Raw genomic sequence first — 23,700 nt, forward strand, 5'->3', positions numbered from 1 at the left:
TTTCAGGTTTTCTTTTGATCATCTAACCTATGTTACCTGATTCACATACTACTACTAGGCACATGATTATTTCATTTTTAATTAATCATTTTCAATTTATTTTTTCTTTTATTGTAGATATACACATGATAATACAAAGTTAGCCAGTTAAAATAACTTATTAAAAACAAATATATAAACCTTTTTTCTGCCTAAACTACCACTTAAAATTTTTATTGCCTACTTATAGCAGTCTAGCAAAACACTGAATATTTTTTCTATTTAGGATTACGTTTCCACTAAGACATGCAATCTTTTGAAGAAGTGAACTTCCTTTTTCAGTACAAAAATATTTAGTTATCCTAAGGCTGAATAATTCTAACCAACTGCAGGAGGTTTCAAAAAGGAAAGAAAAAATCTATTATGAAAACTTGGGTCCTACAATGTTTTCTACCAATTCATTAAATAACCTACACAATACAAAAGCACTTAGCTACCTAATGAATGATTAGTGTTAATGTAAGTATGACGCTAGAAAGTACACTGGAAGAAAAGAAACTGGAGTAATTGAAAATGGAATGTACTTGGAGACCTTTCAGTGATACAATTCCATTAGTAAATGATATGAGACATTTCTTTCAATGATAATTAAATGGTCTGAAGCATCTACAAATGAAATATGCACTTCTTGAACACAGTAAAGAACAAGTCCTGTAAAACCCAATGAAAGACCAAGGATGCTTTTTTTACACATCTAATCAACCGATTTACACATTTAATCAACTGATTTACCAAATAAACTGAGAAACTACTAAATATATGAAATGGCTGGCCAAATAAAATTCTTCCACGATATTTTTCGATCAGATGTGAACACAACACACTATCTAAAATTACAAGTTATACATAACTGGTAATGCCTTACTTCACTATTATTTCAATGCCTTACTTCACTATTATTTCAATCATTATTGTGTGTTATCCATTTTGAAAAATACAAACAATAGCAAGGATAGCTTCAGACACTGACTCTTCCCATGAGAGCTAAAAGGCCTCTGCCTTTGAAATAGAATATTAAATTTTCTTTCGGAAATTAGTTTTTCATACTAAGAATAACCTAAAATTTACAATTTACAAAATTCTTGCAAGGATGTGTCTAATACTTGTCACTCAACACTTACTGAAATTTGGGACTTGGCATGAAATGTTTTATTATTCTTTCATATTTCACTCTACAGATATTACCACTTTATTTTTTGGTATTGCCAATTACCAGAAATCTACAAAGTTAAATACTTTTAACATGTCATTATCCATTTCACCATTCCACAAAACCCTTTTTCATTGAACTTCAATGATGCCAAATAACCCAAGAATTTTAGGTTTGATCCAGTCATAACTGTGGCAGGTCTGGCTGCTTTCCTCTTACTTCATTTCCCAAATAAGTGATTCACCATGGTCAAACAAGCGGACAAGGTTCATGTAATTTAAGGAAGTACTGAATCTGCTGAACAGGGTGATTTTTTTTTTTTCTTTTTGTAATTTTAAGGGATCCTATGGCACTTCGAGTATCACTTATTAACTTTTCTGAAGGCATAGTTATCTCGACAGCACTCAAACTAAACAATTCTATAAAGAAAACAAAATCAGAAATTCAGTTGTTCTATCATGATAAATTGCAGCCATCTGCTTATAATGCACAGGATGGATCCTTTCATTTCAGCTCTTCTATAGTATGATGCTTACAATGTACTGGCATCTAATAAGTGTAATTTCTTGGGGGATGAATAATATAATTGGGAGAATGAATTATATATATCTGAAGTATCTGAAGAAGAGGAAGTCCTCTTGCTTGAAGATTGGTTACATTTTGATTTTAGTGCCAAATGAGCTGACTGACATTAGTATGAAATGGTGGTAATGATAATTTCACAAATGAACCTCTAATCAATAAGTTTTATGGTATGAGGATACCTTGCATCTTCTTAGAACAGTACTCTGAACAGTCATGAAATTAAGATGGATGATAAGGACTAAGACTGACAATCTATACGGGTCATCTAGAAGCACAGTTCTGGTGGATACTTCAAATCCTTTAATATGAATTTACTCCACAACTTATAAAGTAGATTATTTTGTAAAGCTGATTTTGTGTTAATGCTCTATATTTGTCTTCAATATTCTATTTAAGTAGAACTGTTTCCTTATTCAAAACACAATGTCACCTATAACTGCATGAAGTGAAAGAAATGTTCAATAACCTTACAGCAATTTTATGACATGCAACATGAACTGAGATACATCAAAGTTAAGCCTGGGAACATCACAGTTTATCTTAAGGGTATTATCAATCTCATCTTCATGCCAATTTTTTCAAATTTCAAAATATAAATAAATCATAGGTTCAGCGAATCATTAATTAGGGGTAGTATAATACAAATGAATAATTCAAATATTTTCAATTTCACATAGTAACTGACAGGTAATCTGAGCATTGCACTGCTTATTAGACTTCCTTGAGCTTCAACTCTAAATCCCTTAAAACTATTGTTTGTGAACTTGAAATAAATGGTCCAAGATGGGGTTTTTAATAATGGTAGATGGACCATATACAGTACATCTGCTGTGCAATGATTTCTCAAGTTTCTTCATGTTGTGTAAAGTGGTTTTGTATATATAAAAATAACTATAGTTCACTATTTGCATTCCATTCCTCCTGTTACAAACATCAAAACAGGATAATGAATCTTGGAGGATCTATAATTTTGGCATTCCAACTTCACAAGCTAGGATACCCCTGTGGCTACACCAACAAGCTCTAGTCTTCAACATTTTCCCTATCAATTTGCATAAACAACTAGTAAATGAACCTAGTCATTATGACTGGTCAATGAAGATTCAAATTATTTTGGTAGGGATGTTTTGTCTTACAAACACTACTGGAAAGAGATTTCTGGTTATGTTTACCAGTGCTGTTACTTAGTACCACAGCAAGGCAGCATAACAGTAAAATGCTAGTGATGATGTGATGGAAAGAAAAATCTCTAAAAAGACCAGTACTGGAATTCTGCCTAAAACATGCAAGTATCAAATTTAAAAATGGGTATGTAATGTTTATAATAACTCTATTTTTTGCGCATACACTTTAGATACCATTTCATAAGGGTATATTTTGCCTTTTTGGCTATAAAATGTAGGCATGGTGATTAAAGCATAATTGTGTGCACCCTTATTTTCTATCAATCATTTTCCTGGCATTTACTATATTCTCTCACTTTCATTACCTACAGTATTTATGTACAGGCTGAAACTAGTACTGTGATGTGTGGGGTGGTAGTTAGCTTAAGGAGTCTTTAGGCCAGTACTATGGCAAAAATGCCCTTCCAATACTTTTCAGTAAAGGGAATAAAAAATACTGACCAGAACAGAACATATAGAATTTTATGCTGCTGAATGCTAGTTCATTAAGAGGGGAACGAAGACAAAGCTCAACAGGATAAAACCATGATAATTATGAAAACGAAAAAGACAGAGCTCAACAGGATAAAACCATGATAATTATGAAAACAAAAGTAGAAAAATGTTTCCAATTAAAATCACAATCGCTCATGGGACTGGAACTAAACTATAGCAGCAACTAAATGAAATGACATAGCAGCAACATCACACAATTATTCTTCATATTTTCATCCTCCAAGACAGAAGTACACAGCTCTCCCGACAGCCCAAATTGTGTTCTGTCTGCCTAAATACCTTATGGTCTGTGGTCATCTACGCCCTTTCTTGGCCTTCCTACTCTTACTCCTACAACTTTCCTTTCAACTTTTCTGACCCACTGCATCTCTCTCCTTGAAAAATACAAAGCCACCTCATATCTGTAAACTTTTTTGCCTCTGGACACCACTTCACTTCTTCCTTTAGCATGGATGTTCATATTTTGTAGTTACAAATTTTTAAAGATCCACTTCTTAAACTGGTCATATGTCTGCTGCATAGAGTAATATAATACCAAGCCCTTCTGCACCTATCTTAATGCTGTTTAACTAGCGAGAGACATATTATCAAGTGCTTATCAACATCTTTCCCCTTATTCCATGGTGACAATATTTTTTTCTAAAAGACCTCTCAACACTAGCAGGAGAGATCATGTCTCCAAAGTATCAAATGTTCTACTAATCTTCCATCACAATATTGTGCTTCTCCCTCTCTCTGCCAATCTGAAAAATTTGGGAACTGTTGATTCTTTACATCACTAATGCCTCAACAATCCTGAGCACCTTTGGCAATACCAGATAGTACCACATTAATCAACAGGTTAAGCTTCCTTTCCAGAGACCTTAGCTTGCTAACATTATGATTTTACCCTTCTCTCCATTATCATTTCACCCTTTCCTCTGAAAGGCATCCCTTTCTGCACTACAATACAGCATTTAATGATAATACAATATACAGTAAAGGGTTCTGTGATGAGCCTTGATGGACATCTACACTAATCTAAAATTCTCATATTTTACTTCTTGCCAAAATCTTCACAAACTGAACAGTCCTCTCTCATATAATGCCCTTGAATCTTTTGTCTTTATACTAAATCAAATAACTCCAAGATCCCTAAATACATAGTAATGTTAGCCTAAAGTGGCAAAATTATCTTCATTTTTTTCAAATACAAAGTATCCACTATATATTAACCTGCTGCATTCCTACTGTGCTGTACTGTTGGGTTTATATAAGTATTATAAAAACCACCAAAGGCCATTCACACTTGCAATTCTAGGCATCTCTTGTGGGGCTAAACATTACATACAACTACTAGAAGTGAATTCATTCCTACACACATCCAGCAGCAAGCACTAAACAAATTGCTCCCTTTGCTTTGTTTATATTCCTGTTACTAAGTTCAGTTTCAATAACTAATCAATCCTCTTCACTCTAATTCACACAATGTTAATCATCTTTTTTCTCAAAGGATCAATACCATGTTGCTTCACAGTCTTTCACTCAGTCACCCATCACTCTACTGTAAAAAATTGAATGGCTTTTCTATCAATATTACTGTAGGCAAGCTTATAAAATCTAAAACCACCATCAATATTATTGCTGGCAAAGCTTATACATCTACAACAATAAAAAATCTATGCATAATTTCCAAAATTTTTTGGTTACACTTAGAATTTTTTATTTTTAAATAACGTGCTGCAGTAATTTCCATTTCTCTCCATCTCCTTCCACATTAAGTACTTTATTTCTATGAAGTTAATCTTTATTTATTACTCAAGGCTGTGAAGTGTGATGTATGGAACTGGCCATATGGTGTTCTTTTATGTATAATGCTTTGAAAGCATTTTCAAGATGTTCTGCTCCACATTTCACTAATAGCAGTGAAGTTGCTCTTATTTAATTAGTTGTTTCATGCAACTTTAAGTTATTTGTGTTTACATAAATACTGTTCTCTCTTACTTTACACTTTGTCCCTTCCTTACATGCTAGTCTGCTTATTACATGATTGCCTTGTGTATAAAAAGATTTGGACCTTTTCATTACATAAGATCTACGTCAACTTCTGCATCAAAATGGTACAGCAGTATTAATGTATGAAAAATCATGTCCACAATAGCCGCATACTATAATGGGACACCATTTAAGAATTCTAAATTTTTTAAGACAATGAATGTTTGCAGCATTCAAAGAATATTTTGGAGGATTCTAATTTTTCATTTAAAAACTTTCGTAAATAAGTTTTACCTCTACAATTCTCCAAGTAATGTCTTGGTCTAATTTACCAGCTAGTGTCTTATATCTAATGTTATCAACCACCAAGTCATTCACAAAGCACTGTGTATCAGTTTACTTCCAGCATTTTCCCCTAACATCAAGGAATCACTATAATTTGTTCCATAATGTCTTGCTGAGTGACATAAGTTACTGAGCTCTCTTACTTTGAATGAGTATGAAATGACTTAGGAAGTTTGAATCTATAATGACCGAACACCTTAAATGATGGATTTTACTAAAGAATTTTCTAGTTCCAAAACTGTTATTTGAGAACCCTACACACACAGACTAATAAATACCACAGTATTTCTTCACTCATATACCTTTTTCTAATTTAATTGCAATAACTGCATTTTCTAGTTCTGTAACAGATTTCAGTACGTTCTGAAGGATGCTCACAACACTGTCATGCAGTTGCTGGCTCAACATTTTCAGGTGCACTCTTGACCTACATGACATAGGTAATTATATTTTTTGTTTACACAATAGTCAAATTTGTTAATATAAATGTATGCTGTAAGGACAAGTGTCTCCTAGAGCTAGTTCACTTAAGGTAGATTCTTGGGCCTAAGAGACGTTTGTTTGGAGGCCTCTGATTGGCTGGTACCAGGAGGTAGGCAGCTTGCTCACTGTCTCGTTTTTACACCCGTAGCCCATAAAACTAGCAATATGTCTATATTTCATTTATTTCATGTTTTGCACAAGATAGGAAAGTTTTGGTCATGTCATAGGATTTGGTATTAATGGTACAACTAAATCATGACTTCCTGAAATCAATAAGACAAAACACAAACAAAATTATAATGAGCAAAAGTGAAGAGAGAAACATTTAATTCTTTATACCTGTTTTTACTTATCTAATTTTTACATCATTCATGCAATCAAGATAAAATAAAATCTTGTTTTCATACAATAAATTTACCCGGAATACACTGGTGCTTTCAGATTTTAGATGTGTGTGATATGTGAAGAGAAAATGAAGAATATATTATATTATGTTGCATCCGTTCTTGACTCAGTTTGGCAGTAGTGCCAAGAGACTGTGATCTGCAAACAGCGAGAGCTTTGAGGTGCCGCTGACAGTTGCCAGTTAGTGATATGAGAAGTTTGTAGTTTCGACAATATTGACCGTTTTATGATGTCATCACATTTTCTGTAAATAAATGCATAGAATTCCCATTATGACTGTCAAACTTTTTCACTCCAACATCATATATGTCCGCATGTCTGGACATATCTGATAAGAAAAAATTCACACATCACACGCATCTAAAATCTGAAAGTACCAGTGCATTCAGGGTGAATTTATTGTATGAAAACACAAGATTTTATCTTGATCACATGAATGATGCAAAATTCGATAAGTAAAAACAGGTATAAAGAATTAAATGCTTCTCTCTTCACTTTTAATGGTTGTAATTCCTTTGTGTTTCATCTTATTGATTTCAGGAAACCATGATTTAATTGTGCAATTAATACTGAATCCTATGGTATGACCAACACTTTCCTATCTTGTGCAAAACGTTAGATAAATGAAGAAACAAACATATTGCTAGCTTTCTGAGATACAGACGTAAAAATGAGACAGTGAGCAAGCCGCCTACCTCCTGGTACCAGCCAATCAGAGGCTACCAAACAAATGTCTCATAGGCCCAAGAATCTACCTTAAGTGAACCAGCTGTAGTCATCCTAAACCTGCCCTTTGTGAGGGAACAATAATGTTACATTATTCCATATGAAATCCCTAAGAACCTCATGATCCTGTAACAATAAAGCAAAAAAGCTTCATTCTGATTCCAAAGCAAAGAGCAGAAAAAATTTCTGTTCTTTGCATATTTGTACAAAAAGAAAGGCAGCTTGGAATATGCACTTGAAAATATTGGAAGATGCTTGAAAGATAAAGGAGAATGCACTGAGTCATGACTACATGGACAAAGCATTCACCAACAAAAGTAGCTAGAAATCCAATGAACTAGACCAAATCAAGAAATGCTTAACCAATAAAGGCTAACAGGACTGTATGACAAAAGTGTACATCTGAAGACAATTCAATACTCTACCTACTGCTCAATAACAAATGCTGTGACAATTTCACAACAAATTACCATCGAATGGTATTTGGAATGGAATTCAACTGAGGCAATCAACAGAAAATAGCAAGAAACATCAATTCTTACAATACCTGCAAGAAGCAGGGTTCAGGAAACCACAGATATAACATGATACCTTCGTAATGGAGGAAGATTAAATGACTACAGATCACATTCATAGGATTCAAATTATTACAAAATTAAGTGTGTCATACTCTATGGGAGGTTTATTACAGCATTAATTATACAGTACCTCCAGCTCACCATCAATCCAGCACAATGGAATTCGATAAGGCAATCACTCCAGCAAGTCTAGCTACAATGTCACAACATTCTCATTATCTCTACTGTTAAGTGGAAGAGACTACATATTGTAATACAAAACTGGCTTAAATCAATGAACAGAATAACACATTCCAATACAATAAAACTTTCATGACATCTCTGATCAATGAAAATATACATTTTATTCCTTTTGTAAAGACAGACAAATTTGCTGTGAAAGTACACATTTTTCCCCTAAAAGATACGCAATACCAAACCAGAAAAACTTGCCATCTGCTCTAGTTTCTCAATATATATCTTGCTCTTTAATCCATTTACACAATTAAATGTTACCTTTTATTGTGGAAAGAATAATAATAATAACAATGATAAACCAAAGAAACTTATGAGTTTGGAACCTCGCTTACATACTTTTTACACATGGCACTATGGCACATCTTATGTCATATCTGGAGTCTGATTCCCACTTACAGCTTAACTCATATACCCTCCTGTAACACCTAAAACATTGTGCTTTGAGTGGCACACTGCAGATAGTTCTGAAGACTCTTTGAAGAATCCCTTCAGCCCACACTGCACTGCTTTTGGCATTTTACTTTTCCATCATACATACTGGAATCTTCCCATCTAGATATGGCTTAACCTACAGTATATTGCACTAAAACTTTCACCTAACATTTAAGGGCAAAACTTTTGGCTAGCCATGTGAGACCAGAAATGTATCTATATTCTCAAAGTAACTTAGCAATACCATTACTCAATTTAGATTTCTTTTGATAAGTAATTTAATTTTAGTTGGTAAATCAGTTATTGTCCCTTAACAGACTTCAAATGTTCAGTTACTAACGTATGCAGTAAAATTTGCTTAGCTTTTCCTGAAGACAAAAACACTTCATTGCATATTCCATGTCACTGATCATGTATTGGCTCTCATCTCTGAATAAAATTAAGAATTACAAAAACCTTAACATGGTAAAACATAGGAAAAAATGATTCAACATACTAATAATGTTGTATCATATACTTACTTAAATGCTTTATCGTCTTCTAAACCATTTTGTACAATGCCATTTGCTTGGGGCATATTGCCATTTTCTACATCCTTTTTCGTAGGGTCGAATGGTGACGGTGCTTTGTCTTTTTTGTCCTTACTTGTGTCCACAGCTCCATTCTATAATCAAACCACATTCATTAGAATCACAGTGATACGAAAGGTATTTAAGTCTTTTACACAACATAAAATAACAGGTAGTTAATAACCCAATAAAGTATTTAAAATAATACCTAAGCGAACCAGGTTACACTAAAATAAAGCAGATGAAGTTCTAAAATGAATACTGTATATGAACTGGAATATTTTAGTAATTCACTTTGCAAAATATAAAGTAAAAAGTCAAATTCTAACCCTGAGTGCTAGGTTTGCCATACGAGCATCGAGATCCTTCCCCGTTGGCGAAGAGGCGAGGACATACTCAACCATCTTGAGTCCAACCCCAGCATGATCGGAGGCACGTGGAGATAACACTGAATCACCTCCCGGGAATTGTGGACGAACTGGACCTCTCTGGCCAACACCCATATTTAATCCATGAGACTGTCCCACTCCATGATCTGTAATAATAATGTTTATTAGATATAAATGGCTTAACAAATAATAGGTACATATTACATGACACCCACACTTTACATTATTACTGATGTTTTTAGATCTGCTTTTTCATTGATGGAGATAGATATGAAGTTCTCGCCCTACTATTTGTAACCTCTGGGCATGAATCTCTGGTCTAAGGCTTTATTTACACCTTTTTTCCCATTTTTTTCCAAGAATTTCCTAAAGAATTTCTTTCTATTATTTATACATCTCTCATTTTTTTGACTGATTTCATAATCTTTTCTTAACACAAGTTAAAATGACTTCAGTCTATGAGATCTCTGTCATTTGTTCATACTTAGTATAAATGGCCAGCTGCACTCTGGCCATTAATCTTGGCATTCTATAGTTACCAATATTGAACTTTCTTCACAGTATGGCCGCTATGGCGTATACCCCCTTCCACCTGACCATGATGCTTCATCTCCCTCTCTACCCAATTTGCTCTTCTTATAAATTTCTGGCAAAAAGAATCTTACAATAAAGCTTGACTTGAGCAGCTCTTGTTACCACACTCAATACATGATACAGTTCACCCATCTTCACTACAAACTTTTACCAAAATATCATCAACAATGCTGATTTTATAACTTTAGTCAGTCCTTGGTTCCTTTTCTGTTGCCATTAACTTCATTTTCCTTATGCTGACTTTTAGTCCTTTATTCCAATCTTACAGTGCTTTAGAGGTTTCTACGACCTCTACCTATGATGCTGCCATTACCACTACAGGTAGGTCACCTAAATATGTGATCTCCCAAGAGGGTCTCCCTTTCAGCACTCCTTAGTAGCTACCACCAGCACTACAAAAAAGCACTGAAGGCTCAATCCAAGACAAATAATTGTCATTCCTTACCTAACATTGCATAAGAACACTGAAAGTGTACATATGGAACTCAGTTCATGTATTTGATAAACTACACCAAAAAGAAACTACATTAATGAATTATCCAAATTAACCATTGTTAGACAGTACTGTACACCAGATTAAGTGACTTACTACAGTGTCACAAAAATGGCTACAAACTGGGATATCATATAGATATTGCAGAAACGCTACCACATCCGTCACAAAGGGCAAACAGTTTGACACTACTGTTCTGCGTTTCTAAAACTGAAGACATCAAATGACTGAAAGAATGGAAATTTGATGATGAGTAAAGGATAATTTATAGTAAAAAAAAAAAATAAATTACAGTAAATGAAGAATTATCATACATTAAACAGTTTTGATAACAGGGTAAGGCGAGGATGATTTAGTTTCTGATCAAAATGAATTACACAAATGCCCTACATCTAGCCCAGACCCACTGATGAAAATACATGATACAATATGGGGGAAAAATAAAAAATTGTTACTGGCTCTTCAAGTCAGCTTTGTTCCGGAAATGGTCTCTTTCTTCTGGAAAGCCCGAGGGAGGATAAGTAGGATTTTATGACCAGATTAATGAACCCCAAATTGAGGGATGCAGATTAACTGTAGTTGGATCATAAGTCAGGAAGACATTTGGCAACGTAGCTAATGACAGCCATATTCATAGTCCTTTTGGTTTGGCTATAAGGGAGCAATGGCTTGCCCTCTCAGCATATACAAGGTTATCACCAAGAGACAGTAAGTTCGAAAATAACCCTCACTAAGCTATTAATGAATCATGTTTCTATCAAAGCACTTTAAACAAACCAGAGACCTCAGAGGCAATGCAACAACTGATTCACAGAAATATATCACCATAAACTATATATTTCTAGCCAAAGGAGTGAGACTAACAAAAGGAGTGAGACTAATGAATTTCTGATGATGGCACTATGTCTGTAAAGATTATATTATATATAGTTCTATACAATCATTGGGCAAAAGCATCAGTTCTAAACTCAAACGTTTATGGCTTCTCAAAAAATATCAGGTTTCCTATTTTATTTCATAAACTCTAAATTCAGTTATTTTAAGAACTTCAAAATAACTTGAGTTTTCCAGATCAAATAAGATATCTATATAGTAGAGCACATGTAACAAAACAATTGGATATAGATTAAAAATGATAAACTGAGAGGTATCAAAATCATTTCACAATAAAAATCAGTCTCTCCTAGTACAATACAGTATCCTATTACAGTTAAAAGTTCTACTGCATTACAGTATAGTAATTAAGTTAAGCAGACTTACATCTGGCTCATTTTTTTTTTTAATGAGGAATGGAAGAAAATGGAAAGAATAAAAACACAGACCAACAACATAGCCCATATACAAATTGACTCTACATAGAACCTTTATTCAGCCAGCCAATGCACTGGTCATGCCACACTAGAACCATGATTAACAGCCCTTAGTTGTACATGTAATTTTCTCAAAATATATACAATGTCTACTTGAATTTTCTTTACCATCATCAAAATGCATTCTTTCATTTTACTTCCATCAACAATTAAAATCTCTTCCCAAATTTCCTTGGGATCTTCAGGCTCTCCAATTTCCTGAAGTATAAAGATACAAATCCTATTATATATTAAACTGTTTTCTCAGGAGCTTCTGGCTCTGCCATTTCCTAAAGCATAAGATACAAATCCTATCATATACTATACTGTAAACTGTTCTGGTAACCACAGAGTAGTTTACAAAGTTAACATCTACTCATTACTACAATAAAATGATATTATACAATACCTTAATTATATTTAAGCCTGTAGTAATGTAAAGATGAAGAGGGTTACTTACCCTTATTTAAGAGTATATCAAAGTCACAGGGTCATTTTTAACTTTCCCTAAAAAAAGCCAAGATGACAGATGCTGTGTATAAAACCGATATAAAATTTCCATAGCTCATAAGCCTTTCAAAGGATACAATCCCTCCCTATACAAAATAAAATAACGAGGTCCAGCTAGATAACTAAGGCTTGCCCACCTTTCTTTAACCACTAAATAACAGTTACTCCTTCCAAACTCAAGAAACGTGACATTTGTCATACTTCTATCATCCTTTCCATATCCTCTTATCCTTTATTCCTTTTGGCTTCCATTTTCTCATGACATCTTTCAAACCTGACTTTTAACTTTCTCTTTGCTAACACTAATCAAGAAACTTAAGCCTTGTTTCAATCTAAAATTTTAGAATCTTGTAGACCTAGCATAACTTGTTCTCATAGTTTACCTTAGCAATGTTAACATTCCAAAGTTTCTCCAATGACGTTCATATGAAACACATTCACCAAATTCAAAAGCAAAAACTACTTTTTGTAACTGTTAAATTACCACTGAAACCAAATAATATATCAAGATATACAGTATACTGCATTTCTAAAGCATATACTATTCTAGGTAAACCAAATACGATAAAACCAGAGGTAAAAAAAAAAAATAATAAAATTTACCTACTGATCTAGAAATTACTCCCAATGCTATAAGGCTCCTAAATCTAGTTAGAGGACTTACATAACTAACAAAAGATAATCTCATAAGCAGTGAATAAAACCCCTACAGAACTGAATTAATAACTGTCCTACTAGCTAAACAATCTTCTTACCACGAGCTGAAAATAATTTTTAACAATAAATGAGTATATATCAAAACCCTATCAAGCACTATAACCACCACACGGTTACAAAAAAAAAAAAAAAAATTATCCATTATTTCCGCTACTGTATGAGTCTTCCAGGCACATTTGTAATTTTTTCATTCCTTCAATGCTTTAACTTGCAATAAATTAATACAATTCTTGCCCAGACTGGATCAAAGAGGGAGAAATTAAGTTCAAACCTAATTGAAAACAAAATTACATATCTATGCAAATACTGATAATGATACCATACTACAAAACACTATATATACTTTACCTCCCCTACAACTTTATCCTGAACCCTGCCACTTGGTATATAGCACACCAATACAACAGAATAATGAATTCATCAAGCATACCACTCAATTTCCAACTACTGACCTTGCCATTACACAATGTTTACAACTTAACATGCAGGCCCTAACCTTGAAATAATTCTTTAAAGGACTTCGCTTCAACTTTCTGTTGATGATTATGTTCAATAATTCCTCTAGGTTGATCACTCATCCCTCCACCAATAGTACAGTTTCAAAACTTCCCTTTCTCCACTGAACACTATTCTTAGGAATACACCTAAACAGGGATTCAATACCTCAACTTCACTATCTACACGGACTGGCCTCAACATCTCTCTGCCTACAATTCTGATACATGAAAATGCATTCTGTTTAGTAGGCTAGGTTTTGTCTTATTGATCAACCTGAAAATACATTACTAAATTTAAGAGAGAATTGTTTACCAAAGTTTTGCTTCATACATTACTATTTCCTTACTTAATCTCTTGCTCTTAAGCCATCTTTGATATCCAAAAATACAAGGCTAGATTTGTCCAGAGCTTTGAACCTGAGGAGTATTAGAATTACTAAACTAAAACATAAAAAAAAAGGCCTTGAAACAATGACCTCATTCATCCAAACATGATAAATCAAATGACTATGTTCCTATAATTGGTCCAAATATAGGGCGATATGTTGGTTTTGAAATGTACTCATAACATTTAAAATGAAATGTAATTGCATCAACTCAATGCTGATTTTATTATTTCCTCATGACCTAAATTGCACCTAAGGGTTTACACCCCAAGGGCAAATGATATAGATGTATGTGATTCACACAATGAAAATTAACTAATTACAGGATGGACATGGACAACTGTGCCAGGAAGTACAGCAACACGTGTTCAGCAGATAGGTATGCTGCAATGTACTATTTTATAAGTGTGCTATTTTCAGCACATAAGGGAAGGGGTTTGGAACAAATTCCTTTTGTATGTGTGCAGAAAACTACACTTTGTGATTTTTCTGCTAAACGAGATAGGTTCAAAACCATTTAATTTTATAAACACCCCTTGTTACCTTTTTATTGTTACGGTTCATAAAGGGTAAAAGAGCCCTTCAACACACAGGCCAACACTTCCTTCATATACAGTACTTTGAAAGCCCTCTGGTGCTAAAAGCCACTATACTTCATACAGAAACTTTGAAAATTTGAACTGCATACCACACTGCAGATGGTACCAAAGGTTTTTTGCAGCAACTCTTTAGGCACAGCTTCAGTGCTTTCTGCCTGTATTTTAACTGTTCCCTTTTGAACTTTTGTATCAAACTACAGTAGCTAACCGAGATATTGGATTAAAGCGTCCAAGCCTAGACAGTTATAAAAGATATTCCAATATATTGTTGTATATATACATGTATACATTTTTGCTAACTTACAGGTATATTTATAACCTATTAAAATGCTTATAACTGTTTATTTTAACAGTTCACTGCCTAATTTAACGGTTCAGACATAAATACTATAAATTATCACACTAAAGCAATATAATATAATTTCAAACAAAAATACTCCCCAAACAACTGTTACTTTTAAGTATATAAACCCCTAAAATGCTTATGACAATGATTTACTAATTTTAAAATATTAATATTAATATAATATAAACATAGCAAATTAAATATATTTCTTACAGAAGTGTGGCTTTTTTGTTAATATAAACTGCAGGACAGTAAAAGCTTTAGCATAATTTTTAGAGTTGAAAGTAATGTAAAATAATAGAGAAACAGTAATAAATTTTATCCAGCTGTACAATAAACATGAAAAATGTATGAGTAAAATAATAAATAAAAATTAATGAAATTAGCCTTGGCTCGACCTGGAGGTGAAAAATGACATTTTCATAATGAAATAGTTTTATATATATTTACCAAGTAATTACATAGCCTGGTTCCAACTCGTGCAGCAGCTAAAAATTTGAAATTCGCGGTAGCAGTCAATTGTTTTAGTGTAGGTGACAAGGCCCCGCCCACTATCGGGAAAGGATAGGCACAACACGGCTCAAGAGCTCAGTTCGTTTGTTCTCCCAATGTCCGTGAGAGGGGAGAGAGGGAGGGTTCTAATTTTGTAATTGCTTGGTAATACATATATAAGACTATTATAAAAATGTCATCTTTATATATGTAACTTACCAAATAATTACATAGCTGAACCCCATATTGACAGGAGGTGGGATGCATGGACATAGATAACACCAAATTTTCAGTGAAAAGGTGAAATTGAGATAAAAATTCTAGCTATAATATCTCCAACACAAAGAGACCTCTCTGGCATGGCATTTAAATGATCTGCCCTGTTGCCAATTTAACAAAACAACAACGTGTGTGTGTGTGTGTGTGTGTGTGTGTGTGTGTGTGTGTGTGTGTGTGTGTGTGTGTGTGTGTGTGTGTGTGTGTGTGTGTGTGTGTGTGTGTGTGTGTGTGTGTGTGTGTGTGTGTGTGTGTGTGTGTGTGTGTGTGTGTGTGTGTGTGTGTGTGTGTGTGTGTGACCTTGAATGTGTGCAGGCTATAATCATAAGATTATAGGGTTGTTTTTCATTTTCAGGTATTTTGATCTCCTTATTCTGCCCTGCTAAGGATTTGTCTTCAGTCCATTTTTCTCCACAACCTATAAACGATAACATATTTTTCTTATTTTTTACAAAGATTTACCGTTCTATGTATACCTGATTTATAAATATTTAACATTTTCGTCTAGACAAGAAACATCATACAGTATTTACATCTGAGTAACTGCAGGGGTAAGCTGTTTGTATAATGAATTGGCGCTCTCTCAAAGATCCCGTGCTGGCACAAGGCCACCTTAATCTAACGACAACAACTCTCTCTCTAAACATTACAGCTTTTGTTTTTATTTTAACATATGTCTGTATCGCTATTTAGTCAATATTGTGAAATTATTCCCACTTAACTATTTTGACATTACTTATGAATGTACATTTATCATTATTCTAAAATTAGATACTCAAAATTAGTTCATTAATACTACAGAAACATGACAGAGATGTTTGTATATGACTGTTTATCTTCTCACCTGTCCAACTTAATCTATGTTATGCTTTTTTCCTTATTTCCTTGCTTACCAATTTGTTCTTTATCGATGATATTGAGAAATCAAGATATCTGTAGAAAGGAGAAATGCCTCCAAACATACTGTGACCACCGAGTGGCCCCTGGAGACAGTCTTAAGCTGCTTATCCGTGGATTTAAACGCACTTGGAGCTGTTTGAAATACTGGCAACAGCAGCAAAACAAGATACCATATTGATAGAAAATGTGATTCTGCTTCTTGTTTTTGCATTAAAATACTTATTAATTGTGAATCTATGTAACTGACTTAGAATTCTGCGTAAAGAAAAAGATATTTGATATCTGTATTGGGAGAAATGGTTTTATCTCTGTTGTTACAGAATTGGCAGATATGTGGAGATTAAACACATTTGGAGAGGACCCAAACAGCCCAACAGGGGAGCTCATTTAATTCTGGAATGAGTATAGCATTGGTTAAAATGCTTCTTGTATACTTACCTATTAACAGAGCTGCTGCAGACTGACCCTGCCTCTGGTTCGCACTCAACTATAGTGGCACAGCAGTAAAGCTGTGGAGCACCCTTACATCAGTGGGGGGCCTTGTAGCAAAGGAGTATTCCGAATGCTAGAGTATCAATGGAGGTTATGTAGCTCATGGAGTAGTCCGATGGCTAATAATCTTACAGAATGCCCTTGCCCTGGGCACAATGCCTTAAAGAAAGATAATCAGACAACTCTGTCACACACACACACACACACACACCATAAAAAATCCCATTAAAAACCATTATCCAACCATAAAAAAGGACTGGTGGGTACTCCAAGTACATAGTAGCCCCAGCCTCCCCAAGAACTTAACAGCCTATATCCAGGGAAAAGAGGTAGAATAGGAGCAGACTCCTAAGCTTCCTTTCTTAACACCATGCCAGCTACAAACAATGGACCAAGGGTACTGCAGTTTTCAAAAATAGTCTCTTTCACGTAAAGAATGGATTGCAAACACAGATTTACATTTCCAAAATGTTGACTGGAGAATTGCAGACAGACATGTCATGTTTAAAAGCCAACAAGGTGGCAACAGCTTAATTTCATGGGCTTCGACTTTCAAGACTGGTAAAAGATTGTCTCAAATTCTTGAGTGTAATTCCAGGATGACATCTCTCAAAAAGAACGATACTGCATTCTTGGAAAGGGGTCTAGAAAGGTCCTTCACAGAGCACCAGAGCTTACTCGAGGGACCTCTGATCTTTTTGGTTTTATGAAAGTGTTACTTAGTGCCCTAACGGGGCAAAGAGTCCTCTCTTCCTCCTCTGGTCCAAGAATTTCCATAAAACTCTTGATGATGAAAGAACTAGGCCATGGCTGGGGGGAGGGGGGTTTCCCTCATTCTTGGCCAAGAAGTCCAGCATAAAAGAGCAGACCATGTCTCCCTGTGAAAAGCCGACTCTTCTGTCAATGGCCTGTACCTCGCTGACACTCTTAGCCATAGCTAAAGCGACCAGAAAAAGTTTTCCTCATTAAGTCCCTTAAGGAACTTGTGCAAAGAGGTTCAAAAGGGGGACATGGCAACCATTTGAGGATAACGTCTAAATTTCAGGTGACTGAATTAGTCTTGCTCTCCTTAGTCTTGTCAAATGACCTAATCAGGTCACTGATGTCTTGATTCGCTCCCCGATCCAGGCCCCTGTGCCGAAAGACAGAGCCTGACATTGTTCTGTACCATTTGTTAGTTATTGAAGACAAACCTCTGTCAGTCCTCAAGAACAGAAGGAAGTCTGCATGTCTGTCACAGAAGTTTCAGAAGAAAAGATGCTATTTCTTCTACCAGCTGCAGAATACTGGCCACTTTGCTTGGTAGACTCTGGAAGAAGATTGTCGTCTACACTTAGCCATCACTTCCACAGCCGGTTCTGAAAAACCCTTCGCTCTGATAAGTCTCCTGACAGTCTGAACCCTGCCAGGGCAAGAGTGGATAGGTTACGATGGAACCGGTGGAAATGCAGCCATTTGTCGACTAACAGTTTGAAGAGATCTAGGGACTATTCTCTTCGAGGCCAAAAAGGGGTTACCAAAGTCGTCATGTCATTATGGGACAAGAACTTGTTTATCACTTCTTTCACCATGTTGAATGGCAGGAAGGTGTACAAGTCTAGGGATGACCAATTCTGGAGCATGGCATCTGTCACCCATGCCAGAGGGTACAGTGCCGGAGAGCAAAATAACAGGAGGCTATGGTTCTTCGACATCGCAAATAGGTCTATCGAAGGCTTTCCCCACAACTTCCACAGGTTGATGCACAACAGTGGATCTAGTGCCCATTCCGTGGGTAGGACCTGTCTGCCCCGACTCAGCCCATCCACTAGTACATTTAACTTCCCTTGGGTGAATCTTGTCACCTCACCAGAACGGTGCAGCTCTTCTTTGCCCACAAAAGGTCTTTGGTGGCCTCATAAAGGGAGGAGGAGTGGTTGCCCCCTTGGTTCAATATGCAGGCCAAAGTGGAGGTGTCCGACATAAAACTGCATCATCACTACTGTCTTGTCAAATGTCACTTCTGTGAATGTTTGAAGGGCCAGGTGTATCACATTCAACTCTCTCACACTGATGTGTAGGTCCTCCTCTTCTGGAGACCAAATCCCCATCATCAACCCAGATCTGAAGTGTTACAGAAATTCGATTTTGCGATGGGGTTAGCAATTAATACCGCTACGACAATATTTAGAAAATATTTTTATATTTCCCGCAGGCACAGGCAGCAGCATGCAATCAGGCAGTGAGAGAGACCAAACTACAATACACAAACTTCTTTTCCTCCCATCTATCCCACTTTCTAGTTAAAAGTAAAAGAGAATGATAAAAGTATTGTTAGTAATGTTAGATTTCAACCATCATAAGATAGTGAACAATTACCGTAGCTATGTTACAAAAGACGTTAAGTAGAATAGGACTGATATATTTGTACATTATACCCTTATTCGCTATTGAGAAAACACTGGCAAGGAAATATATGATACTGCTGAATTTAAGCTGCAAGCTGTAGGTTATAAAATATTTTCACACTGCTGATGACTACAAATTATTGTGCATTGGCAACGTGAAGGAAACTCAATCGTAAATAAAATTGGAGAGAAGTATTTTAAAACTACTAGGCATGAAAGAACACATATTACTTATGTTTCACGTCGATAAAAGATAAATATGTAAAGCTCCCATGATGAAATCAAGTGAAAATAGAGAACAGAATCTTTATTAACACAAAACAACCATGCCCCCAACGGCCATCATCATCCATTAACGAAAAACATAGCTAAGTTAATTTCACAACGAGATGTATTCAAGTTATATTTCGATTTAAAAACACTTTGTATAACAAAAAGTAACCTTGTCCTATATAAATAAAGTATCTAGAGATTCATTTACGCTAACTAGAAGCAAGAAAAGCACTCTGAACCGAGTTAAATACGGTGAAATAATCTTACCGCGTAATCGATTTCCAAACCAAAACACTAATCGCTATGATCGTATTTTATGATATGAAAGCAATATGAGAATACATACAATATCATTGGATACAGTGAAGTAAAGCATAACTATTTACAAGATCCATGGAAAAGATGCATATCTTATGTTGATTTTTGTATACAGGTATTAATATGTGACTTTAGAGTACAGTATAATGTAGGCTAGGATACCGTATATGTATACAATATTCCATAGTATAGGCTAAGCTAATTCTTGATTGTTATTCAATTTCTCTTTGTACTGAATTACTGTAAGTCACTCTGCGTATACCTCGTATACTAATAATTACTATACCATATGTGTATAGAGTATACTTTATAGTGTAGGCTAGGCTACCATATATGTATAGATGGTACTGAATAGCCTAGTGTAGGCTAGGCTATATTTGAGATACGTTTTTTCCAAGAAACGATGGGGTTTTTTCTTTGGAACCTAACCCCATTGCAGGTAGGATAATATCTGTACAAGGAAAGGTGGGGCTCAGGGGAAGGAGTGACTTCCCTTCCAAAAGACTTTATTTTTAAAGGCCACATCTCAAGTCCTCTTTGATTTCTGGGGTAATTGGGACGCCAAATGAGTTCGGGAGTTCGGATGGATCTTCCTGTCCCAGCTGGCCTTCAGAAAGAACTGCAGTACCCTCATATGAAGCCTCCCCAGGCTTATGAACTTCTTGATGGATGCGAGAGTTCCCAAAAGGCTCATCCACCTGTTGGCCGAGCAGGGCTTGAGTGCAAGGAAGTCTCGGACTGTTTGTAGACACAACTGTACTCTTTTGGAGGACAGAAAAAGCCGAAAATTCAGTCTATCATCAAACCCAAAAATTGAATCACTTGACGGAGAGAATTGCAATTTCTTCTTGTTGATAAGTAAGCCCAAATCTTGGGCAAGAAGTAGGGTCTACTGAAGTCTTCTGTGCACTGTTTTTTCCATGGAGAACATAGGAGCCAGGTGTCTAGATAGAGGGATGTACTGAAGCCACTTTGCAAGAGGGGCGAGAATGCGAGTGAAGACTCGGGGAGCTGCAGAGAGGCCAAAACACAGAGCTTGAATTGGAAGACACTGCTCTAAACACAAATCTGAGGTACTTCCTGCTGTCTGGGTGTACTGGGACATGGAAGTAGGCATCCTCCATATCGATGATCACTATCCAATATCCCTGTTGGATGGGGATGGGACATGAGGGCCGACTGATTTGTTTCCATCATGAATTTTGTTTTCTGAACGAAGACATTCAGGGTGCTGACGTCCAGGACAAGTATCCATCCCTTGGATGACTTGGGGACCACAGCTCTACAGCTCTTTTTGCGAGAAGAGCCGACATCTCTTCTGCAAGAGCTGAAAACCTCTTGGAGACTACCAAGCAGGCTGTCAATGCAATGGGCATTGACACTAAGGGAGGGTTCTCCCTGAACTGGATAGAGCACCCTTCTTTGAGAACCAGTGAGACCCACTGGTACATGGAGGACTGGACTCTCACTTACAAGAGGAAGGCTTTAAAAGTAAGTATACCTTAGTTTAACCAGACCACTGAGCTGATTAACAGCTCTCCTAGGGCTGGCCCGAGGGATTAGATTTATTTTACGTGGCTAAGAACCAAATGGTTACCTAGCAATGGGACCTACAGCTTATTGTGGAATCCGAACCACAATATAGTGAGAAATGAATTTCTATCACCAGAAATTAATTCCTCTTATTCTTCACTGGCCGCTCAGAGATTCGAACTCACAGCCAGCAGAGTGCTAGCTGAGAACGGAACCCACTCTCCCAATAAGGAACTATAGAGGAAGGCTTTGAGGAAGCCTTTCTGGCTGGGTGGGCTGCACGCAGATTGGAGTGCGGTCTAGTGTGGAATCTTAATTTACTACCCCAAAACAGCTGCTGCTGCAAAGGAGAGGCCAACTTAGCAGTAAAAGAAGGTAGAACCCTGGAGTGCTTGGTTGACTCAGCTAATAGATCCTGCGTCAATTTCTTCTGTAGATCTGACGCTCGAGGGAAGAGGTGCATGTGGTCCGAAGGAGAAAAGATAAGTGCCGAGTTCTGGGACATACATAGTTACACCTTCGGTGGTGCAAGAGCACCAAGGTTCAAGTTTCTTCATGACCTGTAGTGAATAAACAAGCCAATTCCATTGAGCTGTCCCTAATGGCCTTATCTGCACAGGATAAAACCCCCAGCCAGTCTGCAGGCAAGCCCTCTGCCATATCCTCGCAGTCTTCAATTTTCTTTGCCAATGCTCCCATAGTACATTCAAAAACTTAGAACCTCGAATACCTCAAACACATTCCTAATGAGGTGGTCAAGTTTGGTGGTCGAAAACATTATACTGGCCAATGCAATGGCTGACTGTTTATTAGAGTCAATCAGACAGGAGAAGCCCCCTTGGAGGAGGCAGCGACTCCCAAGGAAGGAGCTTCCCCTGTAGCGTATGCTTGATACCCCTTAGAAGCAATACAGGTGGGGCAAGTGCAGAAGACCGACTTGCCCTGCTCTCTCTTGTCCAAAAGCCAGAAGTCCATTTCCCTCAAGGATTTCCTGAATGAGGAAGACAAAACCACCTTGGGGAGCCTGGAGACATTGATAGGCTGGTTCCTCTTATAAAAGGCAGAGGCAGGAGAAACCAGGGGTAGCTGGCGAAAAGGACGGAAACGTGACTAAAAAATACCTAAGCAGGTTAGAGAAGGGCAATGAAGACGGAGCCTGGTCTAAAACTACTTCTTCTGAAGAAAACGGTGAAAGCGACAAGTCAGGAGGATCTTGAGTTATGGCTGGGTTCTTCTGCTGAAAGCCCATAATCTCATCCAAACAGCACTGAACAGGATCCATCGAAAACATGCTGCATGGGGCTGGTAATGGATGAAGCTGTCAACTGTAGAGAGGGTGCCGAGTGCTCAACTGAGCGCTCTGAGCTTGGCGTCAAGGCGTTCAGGAGCCGCTGGGCGCTTGCGTGAAAAAGACAGGCACGCGGGTGACAAATACTGGCTTACAGGCAAAACTTGTTCTGGGCTGGCCCAAAAACTCCAGGTCAGTTGAGGACTACGGTCAGGATCCTTCGCAAGCTTGCAGGGGAAGAGCGGTCTGTAACCGCTATGTGCTTCTTCAAAGGACGAGATACCTTGTAAAAGTGCCCTCAGCGCCTCTTGTCTAAGCCGGAGTCCGAAGAACTTCAAGAAAGGTCGTGCACCTCCTAACAGATGCCTTTCCAGCGGCTGCCCACCGAGTCCTGGGACCCCTCAACAAGTCTGGCTGAGGGGGCACCTACCCATGGGTAAAACCCACAGACCTCCCTTGGACCAACAGTATGCCTCCTCCCTGGTGCTTGGGAGTTTGACAGTGACCTTGGTCTAAGAGTGTCAGCAGGACGGGTAGACACCTCCTCCACGAACACTTCACTTGCACTTGCACTCTTAGCACTGACTTGATCCATAAGCACTTTATCTGAGGCACTTAACTGTTCCATAGTAGACACTATGAGTCCAACCTTCTGATCA

The 23,700-nt window shown here is 36.8% G+C and overlaps 1 protein-coding gene across 21 annotated transcripts in view; it reads right to left on the reverse strand.

Annotated features, from left to right (window-relative positions):
- Positions 1 to 23,700, reverse strand: part of pum (pumilio) — a 393,939-nt gene that overhangs the window by 136,712 nt on the left and 233,527 nt on the right. For all 21 annotated transcript variants that reach the window (XM_067084468.1, XM_067084466.1, XM_067084471.1 and 18 more), the window contains 2 exons: positions 9,532 to 9,737; positions 9,155 to 9,297 (listed from right to left, as the gene is read on the reverse strand). In XM_067084468.1, the coding sequence (XP_066940569.1) occupies positions 9,155 to 9,297; positions 9,532 to 9,737 (349 nt within the window). The remainder of the gene's footprint in view (positions 1 to 9,154; positions 9,298 to 9,531; positions 9,738 to 23,700) is intronic.

This window comes from Macrobrachium rosenbergii, chromosome 41 (genome assembly GCF_040412425.1).
Source record: "Macrobrachium rosenbergii isolate ZJJX-2024 chromosome 41, ASM4041242v1, whole genome shotgun sequence".
NCBI lineage: Eukaryota > Metazoa > Arthropoda > Malacostraca > Decapoda > Palaemonidae > Macrobrachium > Macrobrachium rosenbergii.